This window comes from Marmota monax, unplaced genomic scaffold, assembly GCF_021218885.2.
Source record: "Marmota monax isolate L192 unplaced genomic scaffold, Marmota_monax_Labrador192_F-V1.1 WCK01_AAM20220418_F8-fsc00012, whole genome shotgun sequence".
In the NCBI taxonomy this organism is placed as follows: Eukaryota; Metazoa; Chordata; class Mammalia; order Rodentia; family Sciuridae; genus Marmota; species Marmota monax.
In genome coordinates this window covers 151,966-168,427 of record NW_026695227.1, presented here as the reverse complement: position 1 = coordinate 168,427, position 16,462 = coordinate 151,966, and the positions used below count along the sequence as shown (strand labels likewise).

The window sequence follows — 16,462 nt, the reverse complement described above, 5'->3', positions numbered from 1 at the left end:
CCAGTGTTTTGATAGTTCAGTAATTAATTTTATTCCTTGGAGAATGTGGCCATTATATCTTGCTCATTGCCAGTAGGGTATATAATAATGTCCATTATTGTAGAGACCAGGAGCAATGTAAGAGTTTTGCCAATGGCTAAATCTGTCCATTTCAATTAGGTAAATAACTGTAACCCCATTAGACTAACCTTGGGATGGACGTGAGTCCAAGATCTAGGGAGATTCTAATATTCAGAAATTCCCATGCTATGCAGTGGACCACAAGGCCTGTTGGGGTCCCCAGGTATTAGAATCAGGTCAGATCTGGAAATTCCAGAAAATGTGGATATGTGATGTGCCCTTTCCTCTGGGGACTGTTTGCTGGTAATGCTCCAAGTCTTTGAGAAACGTCATATGAGGACATCCTGACTATTCCTGAGATGCATGTTGAGTCCTTTATCAGGGGGCTTAGCCCTGGATTCTGCTTCTTGACTTAGTCTCAAAGCTGGGTGAGCTCTTCGAAGGTTGAGTTCAGAAATACAGTTTTTCTTGTTTCCTTTTGGTTTACAGTTTTTAGCAGATAGCAAGACCTCTTCACCGCTGTCTTCTGGACCTGCTTCCCTAAGGGTGTTGCTTAAGACTTTCCTGAACCTGATCCTGAAGGGTCTCCAGTGAGTCTATGCTGCCAGTGCTCAGGCTTCAACCCGCAGGAGCTCTGAGCAGCCCTGAAGGAAACCTACTTGCTTCCCAGGATACCGCCCTCTCCTGGTTATGTCCTTGTCCACTGAGCACAGATTCTCTGTCTCTTTTGCTGGTACTTACTCTTCTCCCTAAAGAGTAAATATCAGGTGGACTAAGAGCTCAGTTTTACGAACTGGAATCAGTTATGCTGACCTTGCTGCTAGTCCTTACTGAGAGCCTAGCTGAACCGTCCCAAAGAGTTGAATAGCTTGACTGTTCAAATCTGTCTATGTATATATCTGTCTATCATCTATCTAGCTTATACTGGAAAGTATACTTTTCTTCTTTGATGGGAAAGGTATGTTCAAAAATAATAATATAAGAAAACCACAACAAAATCTAGATAGAAGGGAGCTTCAGTAATATTTTTGCTTGAATTTCTACTAAATCAGAGTGGTATTGGGTCCTGAAAACTAATTTAATTTTATTTAAAAGAAAAACATAAGTATTGGAGATTTATAGGTGGGATACTATCATTATAGAAATAACGATATAAATAGAGAGATATATAGATAGAATTTTGGTTGGTTAAACTCTTTTTGATTATTTGGTAAAGGGAGTCTCAAACTTGTCATGAAATTTCTTTCTTTAAAATGAAATGTACTAACTTCTTCAAATATATGAGTATATCACTGACTCTGAAATGCATGGAGACCCTGCTCTTTTCTCCAGAGTTGACTTATTATTTTACTTTTTAGACATAATTTTTGGGAATTATCCTGGGTGCCATCCTTGCCTTGCTGGAAGAACATCTTTCCCTAGAAGCTGATGTTCAGGTGGAATCTAACGCATGTCTAATCTGGAATGAGAGGTGCAGTATTGGGAGCCTCAGGAAGACCTGCTCTGGGGTGAGTGCAGCCCTCACTTGGGACCGCAGTTCTCTCTTTTCTAAAAGCCCAAGAAGCTCCTGTTGTAGTGCCCCTCCACAAATCCCCACCCGTAGGGTTGTTTGCTTTGCTCTCTGTCACATTTCCTACCTCCTCTCGGTTACAGGAAAGGAGGCAAACCAGGAACCTTCCTGCCTGTATAGGGTTGGTATGTTTTCCATAAAAATGTTGTAATGCTGACCTAATGTACGTTTTCAGTATGTCTTTTCCTTAAATGTTAGACATTTGTGAGAAATTTCAAGATATTTGAGATTCACTTTCTTAGCTCAGTACTGTTTCAAGGGACTGGGGTTAGCCTCAGTCCTTCATAGTGAACCTTATGTCTTTCTCTGCTATCTATGATGTTTACTATACATACTTTTGTGCTGTCTTTGTTAGTTGTTCCTGGATTTATTCTGCTCTTTAGCTTTCAAAGAATGATTCTTTAGGCTGTTCACTTCTCCTCTTGCCTCTCCTCTTGCTTAGGCAGCATATCATCCTTCAGCTCCCTGGGTGCCAGTCATGGAGCCGATGTTAGTGGGAGGTGAGCAGAGGAGATAAAATCTAAAGATCTCTGGTGCTCATGGGGGAAAAGTCTCCCTATCATTCTGAGCAAGGGAGAGGCAAATAAAGATGTGTTCTTGCTGTGTAGAGGAACTCATTAACCTCAGCAACTGCTTCATGGCACAACAGGAAGATTTCCATTGCTTTTCAGATGCACAGATAAAATAGTCTCTAGTTTTCTAGCTATTTACAGTAATACTGCATCAATTATATTTGAAAGCATTTTTTTAAACAATGTGTTAACTACCAAATCACAGTAATAAGCATGAGCTAGATGCATAATGCACGTTGAGTAAACGTAAAAGCTTAATTATTGAAGTGGAAAATGAAGGGGGTTTGGATCCAAATAAATGTGTGTGTGTGTGTGTGTGTGTGTGTGTGTGTGTGTGTGGTGTGCATGTATGTGTTAGAGACGGGGGAGGGGGAGAGAGGGGATGTAGACCTTATAAAAGTAAAATGGTAAATATTATTTTCAGCACTTTCAGAAGAGCTTTGAACAATGAGTGCATAGTCCCTGTACTGAATAAATTCTAAAGTATTTAAAGGAATGAAAGAATGTCAGGGCTTAGGAAGTTTTATACACCATTTAGATTATTTTTGCTATCCATATATATTGAATTTTATAGTGTATATGAGAGTTTTTATAAGCCAGTATGTTATGAATATTCAAGAGTCAGATATACATAGCATTTTAAATGAATGCCTTAAGAAATTTTCAGCACTATATTGGAAATTGGGACATTCTCTTACAGACAATGAATCTTATCATACTGAGAACACTGGAAATTATTTTAAGTGTGGAATTCATAATTGGAAATTTAGGAAATGCATTCATAGCACTGGTGAACTGCATGGACTGGATCAAGAGAAGAAAGATCTCTTTAGCTGACCAAATCCTCACTGCTTTGGCACTTTCCAGAATTGGTGTACTCTGGTCAATAATCATAGCTCTAGTGATATCTTTGCAGAACCAAGATTTGTGGATGACTGAACAAATCATAAGAATGATTAATCTTACTTGGATGGTGACCAACCATTTTAGCCTCTGGCTTGCCTCAAGTCTGGGCATCTTGTATTTTCTCAAGATAGCTAATTTTTCTAACTCTGCTTTTCTTTACCTAAAGTGGAGAGTTAAAAAGGTGGTGTCAATGACCCTGCTGGTGTCTCTGGTCCTTCTGTTTTTAAACATTGTACTTATAAACACACAAATTGATGCCTGGATTGGTGGATATAAAGGAAACCTGTCTTACAGTTTCTGTTCGAGGAAGTTTGAACAACTTTCTAGGATTAGTGTAATCATCAACACTGTTTTCCTTTCTGCACCTTTCACCATGTCCCTGATCACTTTTCTCCTGCTAATCTTCTCTCTGTGGAAACATCTGAAGAGGATGCAGCACAGTGACAAAGGATCCAGAGATGTCAGCACTATGGCTCATGTGAAAGCCTTGCAAACTGTGATCGTCTTTCTGTTACTGTACGCCATTTACTTTCTGTCTCTTGTGCAATTTTGGGTCTCTCAGTTTGTGGCAAAAAGTGTGATTGTTTTGTTTTCTTTGGCTGCTGGAATAGTTTTCCCTTCAGGTCACCCATTTGTCCTGATTCTGGGAAATAGTAAACTGAGGCAGGCTTCTCTGTCAGTGCTGGGGCGACTGAAGTGCAGGTTCAAAGATGTGGACCCCTAAAATCCCTAAAACATTTTGGGGATCCTCTTACATTCTAGAGGAAGATCACTTAATTAGAAATTGTTAGATGCTATCAATTTATAATTTTCCAACATTCTTTTATTCTCTATTACTTTGTGATTTTACAAAAATTATGTTTGGAATAAGTCCTATTCAAACACATTTCAACTTTAGCAGAATATACATAGGGATGTATTTTAATGTGCTTATAAAAGAAGGATGTGAGTATAGACTACTTAAATATAAGAACTTGTTATAGTAACATGATACAATCTTTTGTCACTCATTAACCTTCTTGAGTCTTTAAAATGATTAAACCATGATATATGAGATATACATGTGAATATGCATGAGACACTGTAAAAATGAAATGGATAATTATATACACATAAAATAATTTTCCAATGTAGAATATATGCCTAAAATTCCAGATGAAAAAATGGAGAATAACATATAGACTAGGAAACCAGATGCACTAGATACAATATTTTAAATATTTCAAATCCAATTTAAAGAAGCTTTTTAGAAATTCCTCAGAATAATGAAGCTACTTTATTTTGATTACTCTACCTATATAGTTAACCTTATAATCAAGAATACTTGGAACAAAATGATATTATTAGGAAAATGTAATTTACATTTTGAAATATGTTGCTTTTTTCTAGGTAATTTAATCCATTTTAATTTTAATACATGAGAATACTGAATGATGGATAATGATAGTCCTTTTGAATGTCATACTGGGAAACTGGTGTTTTTGTTATACAATATGTCTTACCTGTATATTACTAGGGTGGAAAACAATCATGTTGTCATAGAAACAGAAATTTAGAGTAACATGTGAGTGACCAACAAATAATTAACATGAACTTTTGCTATGTATATATGTTTTTAGTATTAACTCTGGTAGAAATTAAAAGTAAATAAAAAGTTACACAAACTTAATGAAATATGTAAAAAATTTAAATTACTTCAAGAGAAGAGATAAGAGAGGGAATCATGGTCATGTGCTGTGTGTTCAGTGTTGTTAAACCTTCAGGAAAATAGAATCCTATAAATTTTTAGAAATGAAGAATTCTTTGTTCATAATTTCTTTTGAAAACAGATCTATTCAGGCTGGCTGGTTGGTGTTTGTATAGGTTTTTTCCTTTAACTTAATTCTTCATTTATTTATCCATTTAAAAAAATATTTCTCTGTGTATTTGGAGATATTTTCATAAGAAATAGATGTTATAGAATAAAGTGAATGTGTGTGATAGGTGACCTCTAAAAAGAGAATAATATAATATTTATGTGGCAGGTAGTCTGTATGCTTAGTACCTTTTTAATGCTCATATACCTGTAATGCTATTTTACATGGGAAGATACTGTGATGCTGAGATGCTAAAAGACTTATGCAGCAGTGCGTGAAGATGTCAGCAGAGAGCCAGAGCACTATCTCCTGGTAGAGAGAGGCACCCCTTAATTCAGTGACATATCAACAGGAGGATGCTGTTCACAGCCACGTCTGTGAGCTGGTGGAAGACTGCTCAATTTTGGTGGTTATATTCAAGGTTATTGTTTCTATGATGTTAGAAAGCTGGCTAAGATGTACACAAAGAGGTACAGGTATTGTTTTTGTTTGCTTATTTGCTAATTAGAAGTCAGCTGCCTTACCAATGTGTCATATGAGCTTTGTGTCTTTAGCTCATCCTCTTCTCTTTTGCAGATGAATATCCTATCATCTGCATAAAATATTTTGCATAGTGGTTATTTTAATTTTTCCTTGTAAGTATTTATTTTGGTTGGGTTGCATATTCAAATGGCTCAAATACTCAAAGTCTTAGGTACAACTGTATTAACTGGCATCTCTTTGTGAATGGAGAGTTTCCTGGTGTTTCACCAGTTAAGTGTAATACTGACTTCAGCTTTGAGATTAAATACTTTTAAAAATTATCTTTAGAGAGACTCATTCTCTTCTTATCTTTTCTGATAAAAGTTGTCTAAAAGGCATACAATATGCATTCTTATTAACATGTCATATATTTCCCTCTCCTCTGACTAATTAAAATAATGATGCATGTTAATAGTCTTGCATAAAACACTGAGGTCTTCTGTCATACACATGCTCTATTTAACGAAATGTTGTGTAAGTATTCACATTCGTATATATAGAGTAAGAAATTTGTAACTATTAGAGGCAAAGTGAAATTCAGAATATATCTATAAGGTAATGATAGGTAATATCCAAAAGGGAAACAACAAAATTGAATCATGTGAGAAATCTATTTTAAAAAATCATATGCTTGGGCTGGGGATGTAGCTCAAGTGGTAACGCGCTCGCCTGGCATGTGCGGGGCGCTGGGTTCGATCCTCAGCACCACATAAAATAAAATAAAGATGTTGTGTCCACCGAAAACTAAAAAATAAATATTAAAAAATTCTCTCTCTCTCTTTAAAAAAAATCATATGCTAGAAGGCAACTGATTCGTATTATCAACATGCTGAGCAATGTAACTATAACCCTCAATTCTTGGCTAAAAATATGTCCTTAGAGATCCAACTAATTAATATTTCATATGAAAATGATTGGGGCAATTCCCTATACACACCTCCTCTCTGTAAAGGCCATTAATGGACCTACTTTGGAAAGACTGCTGTAGACTGAATGGTTTGCCACTAAAACCCAAACGTTAAAGCTCTAACCCCCAATGTGACTGCATTTGAAGATAGGGGAAGTATGGATGTCATTAAGTTTGAAGGAGATCATAAACTGAGACCTAAAATCCAGTAGGGCTGGTGTCCTTATGAGAAGAGGGGAGACCCCATGTGTCTGAGTTCACAGAGAAGGTCTTGCGAGGTCACAGAGAACAGATCCTGTGAGAAGATGGCCCACTGACCAGCAGAGACCTCAGCAGAATCCAGTGCTGCTGGCCCCTTGATCTGCACTTCCAATCTCCAGATCTGTGAGGAAATAAACTCTTGTGTAACACACCCAGTCTGAGGTATTTTGCTAGGGAAACTGGAACATTACAATATTAATAATAATAAAAAAGACAAAAATTTAATAGGGAAAGAGTGATGCTTACCAATTGAAATGCTAAATATGTTGAGAAAATAAATAAGCACTGGCTTTGTATCAGTGGTAATAAAGTTGGTAGCTTATAGTTTAAAGCAAGATATGATAAGATCTTTTATCACATGAACTGCACAAACACAATTCTAGCTATATAAATTATTCTTAATAAAACTGGTTTATAAAAAAAAAATCTACATAACACCATTGGAAAGGGTAACAGTTTAAGAGGATTATAGACCATGTCAAGGCCTTTGCTTAGATTGAGAGAAGACAATGATTTAATTAAAAACAATTTTGAGAGAAGACAATGATTTAATTAAAAATAATTTGAAAGTGTGTGTATGTATGTGTGTGTGTTGTTTACTAAATAAAATAAAGATAGAAAGCTAAGATAAAATCCCCAGTACTGGGGAAAAAAAGAAAGAAAGCAGAGACCCTCCAATTTTAGAGTAGTACATATACTCTAAAACTATCTAATTAAACTAGTAATTTAATTACCTAATTAAACTAGTCAAGTTTTACTTGTTTACTTTTTTACGTGTACTACTCTAAAATTATGCATATATAATATTATGTAACATTTTATATAGTATTAGTATCGTCATATATTTTGTACATTTTGAAATTATTTTATTTCATATATTACATCAAGAATCACATGTAAAATAAATAAGTGGAAAATGGTTTAAATTGTGTGAATGAAAATGAAAGAATACAAGTGGTCAAAGGACTGTTGGGTGCTTTTTAGTATTTATTCTTCCCTTCTCGGTCAGTGAGAGAACACCAGTGTCATCCAGCTGATGTTAGTATCTAAATGCTAAACATTGAATACATTGTTAGATGAGAGATAGTTAAATTTTTATCTAATTAAACTAGTAAAATTTTACTTGTTTACTTAGTTTTTAACATGAATTTGAATTCTGAACTAATATACTAAACAAGTAAAAGCTGGTGGAACAATACTATTATCAAAAGAAATACTCTCTAACAATGACATAGTTTTTGTTACATAAAAACAAAAACAAAATCACAACAGGTAAAAGAGGTTAAGTACCTTGCCTAAGGTCCCATAGCTAGAACACAGAAAAAAAAATCAAATGTTAGCCCAAGTTTCACTCCTAAGCTTAACTACTTTGTGATCTGCATATATAGACATCCCTTGCTATCTGTGCAGGTTGATTTCAATACTCATGGTTTCCCAAATCTGTGAAAGCTTAAGTGCCTTATAAAAATGACAGTATTTGCATATAAACTGTGTGTATCATTCTGTAAACATTAAATCATGTCTAGGTTACTTGTAATTCCTAATAAATGTAAATAAAATGTAAATAGTTATTATAATGTATTCTTTAAGGAATAGGGGTAAGAAAAAGATGCATATGTTCAGTAGTGCTAATATTTTTTTTCCAATTATTTTTTAATCTGCTGTTGCTTGAATCCACAGGGATGGAACTAATGACTATGGAAGGCTGACTATAATAATAAAAGAAGAAATTAGTGATATAGAAAACCTAAGTAAAATGTAGGTGAGGATAAAAGAATTTCTTGGTATAAATCAATAAACAGACAAAAGTAAAATATAAATAACATTAGAAACACAATAATAGTCTATCAATAAAAGTATTTAAACACCATTTTTCAACAAAATGTACAAAATTTAAATAAATTAAACAGTTTTAATGCTTACATTGGTGGCATGGGAAGCTTCTCTGTGCCAGGCTCCTGAAGTACCCAGTGGACCACAGAATACTGCTTTCTGCAGCTTCTCCCAGCAGAACCTCAAATAGTTTCATGCAGAGCACCTCTGGTAAGACACCTGTCTGTGAGCAGCTTTCCCAACATCCAAGAGGTGGAATTCTGGAAAGATCTTGAGAGTGGATTTCCAGTTGTTTCTGTTGGCTCAGCTGGATGAGCCATGGCTGTTATCAATGGGGTCTTGTTCTTATTCTTGGATGGTGTGTGTGTGTGGGTATGTGTGCGTGTGCATGCACGCACACGCATGTGCACATAGACTTGTTTTTGGTTCTAAATCTTTGTTTTAGGTATAATAGTTATCTGCTATTTTGATATTCAATCCCACTGTTATAGTCAACAATTCTTTATATTAAATGTTTCCTGTCAAAATTCCTGTGTGATTTGTCTTTTGATTGAACACTGACCATTAGCAGATATTGAAATATCATTTGATTAAAATTTCAGTGAACCAAAAACAAAAAGACCAATCTATTTGTATTGATAACTATAGTACATTTGCAGTGTTTTAAAAAATGACATAATAGAGGTAATCAAAATGGATAAAATCATTACTCAACAATATTATGTCTATATATAAGCTATAAAGTCAAAACATATATTAAAAGTAAAATGATGAAAAAAGATATGACATGCCACCATAATAAGGAAGCTAGAGTGATGGAATAAATTCAAAGCAATAGATTTAAAGACAAAGAATGTATTGCCAGGGACAAAAAAGAAGATTTCATGATGAAAAAAGGTTAAATTCATTATGAGCAAATAAAAGCTGAAAGTTGTATATGTCTAATAACAAAGAACTGAATACATTAAGAAAAAGTAGATATATACTTCTTTTTGTTGTCCCTACTCTTTCTCTTTTCCCTTTTCTTTTTGTTGTCCCTACTCTTTCTCTTTTCCCTTTTCTTTTTCTCTTTCTCCTTCCCTCTCTCCCTCTCCCTCTTCTCTCTCTCTCTCTTTCTCCATGAAAAATAAAATAGATATATGAATTCCATTTGTTCCCAAATAATATTTCCTTGTGAAAGTGATCTGTATTCACTTCCATCAGTACTTCTGTACATTTATCAAAATGGTAAGAGAAAATTAAATTTCCAAAGAAGAATTTTAGTTTTCTTTCAAATGCAATCCATGTGCATATAGTGTTTTCATTTTTGAGCATTTAGAGCAGCTCCTCATTAATGCTTTTTTGTTCTTTGTTTTGTTTTGTTCTTGGCATATAACACAAGCAGTCCACCAAATCAATTTTCCCCCCTATGGGCCATTATATAATTAATTTATTATTATTTTTTCATTTAAAAAGTACAATAACAAGAAATCTCACATTCCAAAACTGAATTTTTAGATAATTCTTCATTCAGCTCATGGATCAATTAACCTGCAGAGGTGTAGATTGCTAATGTATTTAATCATAGTCATCAGCATTATCACTTGTGAGACCTCCATGAGTAACTTATATTGATAGAAGTGATGTAGATACACACTTAGGGGAGTTGAGACCCACTGAAATCTAGAATCATAATTCAAAAATCTAACATTACTTTTGGACTTTTGTACAGAAATAAATCTTATGCTACAGACCCAAAGATGAGGGAAATAGACTCCAACCACCTCTCTTCTGTTCTTATTGATCTTATCTTTATTAAGTGGGATTGAGGATTGGTTTACATGTACTAATACTACTCTCATTTAATCAGGGCAAATAAATATATTTAAAGACTTGAAAAAAATTTTTAGTGAACCAATATATGTGGAAGAATAATGACAAACCAACAAAATATGTGAACTAAACAAATATAGGAACATTATGAATAATGGTGAAATGTAGAATATTAAGAAGGTTTGTATTAGAATTATTAGTGTTAACATAGACAAAAGAAAAAAACTATAAAAAATTGGATGAGATTGACAAAATGACTTATTTGTCTTGCAGACAGAGTTTTGTCTAGGGATAGTCTAGTGGAATTCACAAAGAAGTGGGCAGTGAGTGTATCAAATATAATCAGTAAGTCTTACAGAATTGCCAAATATGATATTAAGGTATTACTATTCACCAGTAAATATGACATTAGAATATGACATTTGAAGCTGGACTTCTTGTATAGCCAGAAGGGGCATGGAAATCAGTCTCATACATCATCCTTTGTTGAGATAGTTATTAAATTGCACAGAAGAACACAAAAAAGGTTCTACATAAAGGAAGATGGCAGCGAAGGGAGTGCATCACCCCCGTGTACCGTGTCACTGTGAGGGAGAATGACGAGTTAGAACGGCTAAAAGCTATCTTGTTAGGAATTTCCAGCAAAATTGGGGTGCTCCAAAATCTAGAGGAAGGATTTCCATCGCACTAGGATCAGCTACAGGGGCTCAAAGGTGAGAGATTTTTCCGCACGGAGGGTCACGCTGCTTATTCAGCAAATCGCCCCGCGGCTAGAGTCTGCGGCGCGTGCTGGGAAACGACGAGATAGCAACGCAAAGATACAGCGCTGCGGATTCTGCGGGCTTCTGCCAGCTGTGCAATCACCGTGCTCAGTGCTGAATTCTGGGTTTGAGACGGGGGAAGGAAGCGGTCCAATTCGGTTCTCCACACCGGTCAGACCACAGAGGAAGCCAGCGGCCACCATCTTGGAGAGCTGACGTCACCATCCCTGTTTTCGACTGATCGCAGCTCATTCAGCCATAGAACAGGTAATTTCAGGCTGCCACTCGCCTGCGTCTCGCAGACAAATTACTCAGGCTCAGGGCTAAAGAACCCGCGGAAACTGCTTCTTGGAGCCTGCTCCTATCAGAACATACACCGAGCCCGGAGCGGCCGAACTCCGGCTCCCGGAACTTCTCTGGCCCAGGGCTAAAGAACCCGCGGAAACTGCTTCTCGGTATGGGTCCTGCTGAATACTGTGGAGGTAAATACCAACCGAGCCTTCATAGGCAGTGGCAACAGGATTGAGATGGGGCTTGTGAGGGCCGGTCAGGACTCACCTGTTGCTTTGGTCACCCGGCAAAGGGAACAAAATGCTGCCATTTGCATGGGATACCAACATGGCAGAGATCTGATGTCATCAGAAAGCGGCAGAGGAGAGAACTTCATCGATACCAGCGGCAACAGAAACACTTGGTCTCCTGGTAAAGAAAGTGAGTCACAAATACCCAAGTCTCTCTCACTTTGTCATCAAGCCAGAGGGGCAGAGCAGAGCTGCTGCCCACGCCCAGAACAGGCCCAGTGACCCGCTGGCGTGGCAGTCACGTCACCCCAATTGGAGTAGGGGCAGAGCAGAGCTGCCACCCGCGCCCGCAAGGTAGGCAGACCTGCGACCGACCGGCAGTACAGGCCCAGGGGTCCGCGGGCGTGGTAGGAGGGGCAGGGCAGAGCCGCCGTCCGCGCCTGCAAGGTAGGCAGGCCTGCGACACACTGGTGGATCAGGCCCAGTGGCCTGCCGGTGTGGTACACACGTCACCCCAATTGGAGTAGGGGCAGAGCAGAGCCGCCACTCGCGCCTGCAAGGTAGGCAGACCTGCAACCGACCAGCAGATCAGGCCCAGTGGCCCGCTGGCGTGGTAGTCACGTCACCCCAACTGGAGTAGGGGCAGAGCAGAGCCGCCACTCGCGCCCGCAAGGTAGGCAGACCTGCAACCAACCGGCAGATCAGGCCCAGTGGCCCGCTGGCGTGGTAGTCACGTCACCCCAATTGGAGTAGGGGCAGAGCAGAGCCACCGCCCGCACCCGGAACAGGCCCAGCGACCTGCCGGCGTGGTAGTCACTACACACATATTGGAGTAGGGGCAGAGCAGAGCCGCCACCCGCACCCGCAAGGTAGGCAGACCTGCGACCGACTGGCAGAACAGGCCCAGCAGCCTGCCGGTGAGGTACACACGTCACCCCAATTGGAGTAGGGGCAGAGCAGAGCCACCGCCCGCACCCGGAACAGGCCCAGCGACCTGCCGGCGTGGTAGTCATGACACACATATTGGAGTAGGGGGAGAGCAGAGCCGCCACCCATGCCCGCAAGGTAGGCAGACCTGCGACTGACCGGCGGAACAGGCCCAGCGGCGTGCCGGCATGGTAGACACGTCACCCCAATTGGAGTAGGGGCAGAGCAGAGCTGCCGCCCATGCCCGGAACAGGCCCAGCGGACCGCTGGCGTGGTAGTCACGTCACCCCAATTGGAGTAGGGGCAGAGCAGAACTGCCGCCCGCGCCAGGAACAGGCCCAGCGGCCCGCCGGTGTGGTAGACACGTCACCCCAATTGGAGTAAGGGCAGAGCAGAGCCGCCGCCCGCGCCTGCAAGGTAGGCAGAACTGCGACCGACCAGCAGAACAGGCCCAGCGGCCTGTCAGCATGGTAGACAGATCACCCCAATTGGAGGAGGAGCACAGCCACCACCTGACCCTGCAAGGGAGACTTTTCAACTATACAAGAGCAATATAAATATATAGGGGGAAAATTTCAAAAACACAAAAGTTTCACCAAGCAGAAAGAAACGCGAACAGTATGAAAAGACAAGGAAAGAAAGGACCACAAGCAATGCAGGTCAACTCAACTTTAGAAGAGGTAATAGCTGCAGCAGATGGAATGTCAGATAAAGAATTCAGGATATACATGCTTCAGATGATCTGGAGTCTCAAGGAAGACATTAGACAGCAAAATCAGACAATGAAAGATCACTTCGACAATGAATTACACAAACAAATCCAGGAAGCAAAAGATCAACTATACAGGGAGATAGAGGTTATAAAAAACAAACAAACAGAAATCCTAGAAATGCAGGAAGCAATAAACCAACTTAAAAACTCAATGGAGAATACTACCAGCAGAGTAGAACACTTAGAAGATAGAACATCAGACAATGAAGACAAAGTATTTCAACTTGAAAAGAACATAGACAGCTCAGCAAGACTGTTAAGAAACCATGAGCAGAACATCCAAGAAATATGGGATAACAAAAAGAGACCAAACTTAAGAGTCATTGGGATACAGGAAGGGATAGAACTCCAAACCAAAGGAATGAGCAATCTATTCAATGAACTAATACGAGAAAACTTCCCAGACTTGAAGAATGAGACAGAACCCCAAATCCTAGAAGCCTACAGGACGCCGAATGTGCAAAATCATAAGAGATCCACACCTAGACACATTATAATGAAGATGCTCAACATACAGAATAAGGAGAGAATTTTAAAAGCTACAAGAGAAAGGAAGCAGATTACATTTAGGGGTAAGCCAATCAGGATAACAGCTGATCTTTCAACACAGACTCTGTAAGCTAGAAGATCCTGGAATAACATATTTCAAACACTGAAAGAAAATGGGTTCCAACCAAGAATTGTGTATCCAGTGAAATTAAGCTTCAGAATGGAAGATGAAATTAAAACCTTCCATGATAAACAAAAGTTAAAAGAATTTGCAGCTAGAAAACCATCTCTTCAAAACATCCTCGGCAAAACATTACAGGAAGAGGAAATGGAAAATAACAATGAAAACCAACAGTGGGAGGTAGGACACTAAAGGGGGGAAAATAATCAAAGAGGAAAACAAACCATGTTTAGTAACATAAATAAACAAATATGGCTGGAAGAACAACCCATATCTCAATAATAACCCTAAATGTTAATGGCTTAAACTCACCAATTAAGAGACACAGGCTAGTATAATGGATCACAAAACAAGACCCAACAATATGCTGCCTACAGGAGACACATTTGATAGGAAAAGACATACATAGGCTAAAGGTGAAAGGTTGGGAAAAATCATATCACTCATATGGACTTCGGAAACAAGCAGGAATGTCCATACTCATATCAAATAAAATAGATTTCAAGCCAAAGTTAATCAAAAGGGATAAAGAGGGACACTACATACTGCTCAAGGGAACCATACACCAACAAGACATAACAATCATAAATATATATGCCCCAAACAATGGTGCAGCTATGTTCATCAAACAAACTCTTCTCAAGTTCAAGAGTCTAATAGACCACCATACAATAATCATGGGAGACTTCAACACACCTCTCTCACCAATGGACAGATCATCCAAACAAAAGTTGAATAAGGAAACTATAGAACTCAAAAACACAATTAATAACCTAGACTTAATTGACATATATAGAATATACCACCCAACATCAAGCAGTTACACGTTTTTCTCAGCAGCACATGGATCCTTCTCAAAAATAGATCATATATTATGTCACAGGGCAACTCTTAGACAATATAAAGGAGTAGAGATAATACCATGCATCTTATCTGATCATAATGGAATGAAACTGAAAATCAACAATAAAAGAAGGAAGGAAAAATCATGCATCACTTGGAGAATGAACAATAGGTTACTGAATGATCAATGGGTTATAGAAGACATCAAGGAGGAAATTAAAAAATTCTTAGAGATAAATGAATACACAGACACAACATATCAGAATCTATGGGACACATTGAAAGCAGTTCTAAGAGGAAAATTCATTGCTTGGAGTTCATTCCTTAAAAAAAGAAAAAACCAACAAATAAATGATCTCATACTTCATCTCAAAATCCTAAAAAAGAAGAGCAAAACAACAGCAAAAGAAGTAGAAGGCAAGAAATAATGAAAATCAGAGCGGAAATTAATGAAATCGAAACAAAAGAAACAATTGAAAAAATTGACAAAACTAAAAGTTGGTTCTTTGAAAAATAAATAAAATCGACAGACCCTTAGCCATGCTAATGAAGATAAGAATAGAGAGAACTCAAATTACTAGCATACGGGATGAAAAAGGCAATATCACAACAGACACTTCAGAAATACAGAAGATAATCAGAAATTATTTTGCATCCTTATACTCCAATAAAATAGAAGATAGTGAAGGCATCGATAAATTTCTTAAGTCATATGATCTGCCCAGATTGAGTCAGGAGGATATAAACAACCTAAACAGACCAATATCAATTGAGGAAATAGAAGAAACCATCAAAAGACTACCAACTAAGAAAAGCCCAGGACCGGATGGATATACAGCAGAGTTTTACAAAACCTTTAAAGAGGAACTAATACCAATACTTTTCAAGCTACTTCAGGAAATAGAAAAAGAGGGAGAACTTCCAAATTCATTCTAAGAGGCCAACATCACCCTGATTCCTAAACCAGACAAAGACACTTCAAAGAAAGAAAACTACAGACCAATATCTCTAATGAACCTAGATGCAAAAATCCTCAATAAAATTCTGGCGAATCGGATACAAAAACATATCAAAAAAATTGTGCACCATGATCAAGTAGGATTCATCCCTGGGATGCAAGGCTGGTTCAATATACGGAAATCAATAAATGTTATTCACCACATCAATAGACTTAAAAATAAGAACCCAATGATCATCTCGATAGATGCGGAAAAAGCATTCGACAAAGTACAGCATCCCTTTATGTTCAAAACTCTAGAAAAACTAGGGATAACAGGAACATACCTCAATATTGTAAAAGCAATCTATGCTAAGCCTCAGGCTAGCATCATTCTGAATGGAGAAAAATGGAAGGCATTCCCTCTAAAATCTGGAACAAGACAGGGATGCCCTCTCTCACCACTTCTGTTCAACATAGTTCTCGAAACACTGGCCAGAGCAATTAGACAGATGAAAGAAATTAAAGGCATAAAAACAGGAAAAGAAGAACTTAAATTATCACTATTTGCAGGTGACATGATTCTATACCTATCAGACCCAAAAAGGGTCTACAAAGAAACTATTAGAGCTAATAAATGAATTCAGCAAAGTGGCAGGACATAAAATCAACATGCATAAATCAAAGGCATTCCTGTATATCAGCGACAAATCCTCTGAAATGGAAATGAGG

General features: G+C 38.1%; 1 protein-coding gene across 1 annotated transcript; it reads left to right on the top strand.

The window, feature by feature from the left end:
• The first annotated feature begins 2,845 nt into the window (after positions 1-2,845).
• LOC124087119 (taste receptor type 2 member 14-like) lies at positions 2,846-3,840 on the top strand. Its single transcript, XM_046435841.2, has one exon. The coding sequence runs from the start codon at positions 2,846-2,848 to the stop codon at positions 3,830-3,832; it is 987 nt and encodes a 328-aa protein (XP_046291797.1). The 3' UTR covers positions 3,833-3,840.
• The last annotated feature ends 12,622 nt before the right edge of the window (positions 3,841-16,462 follow it).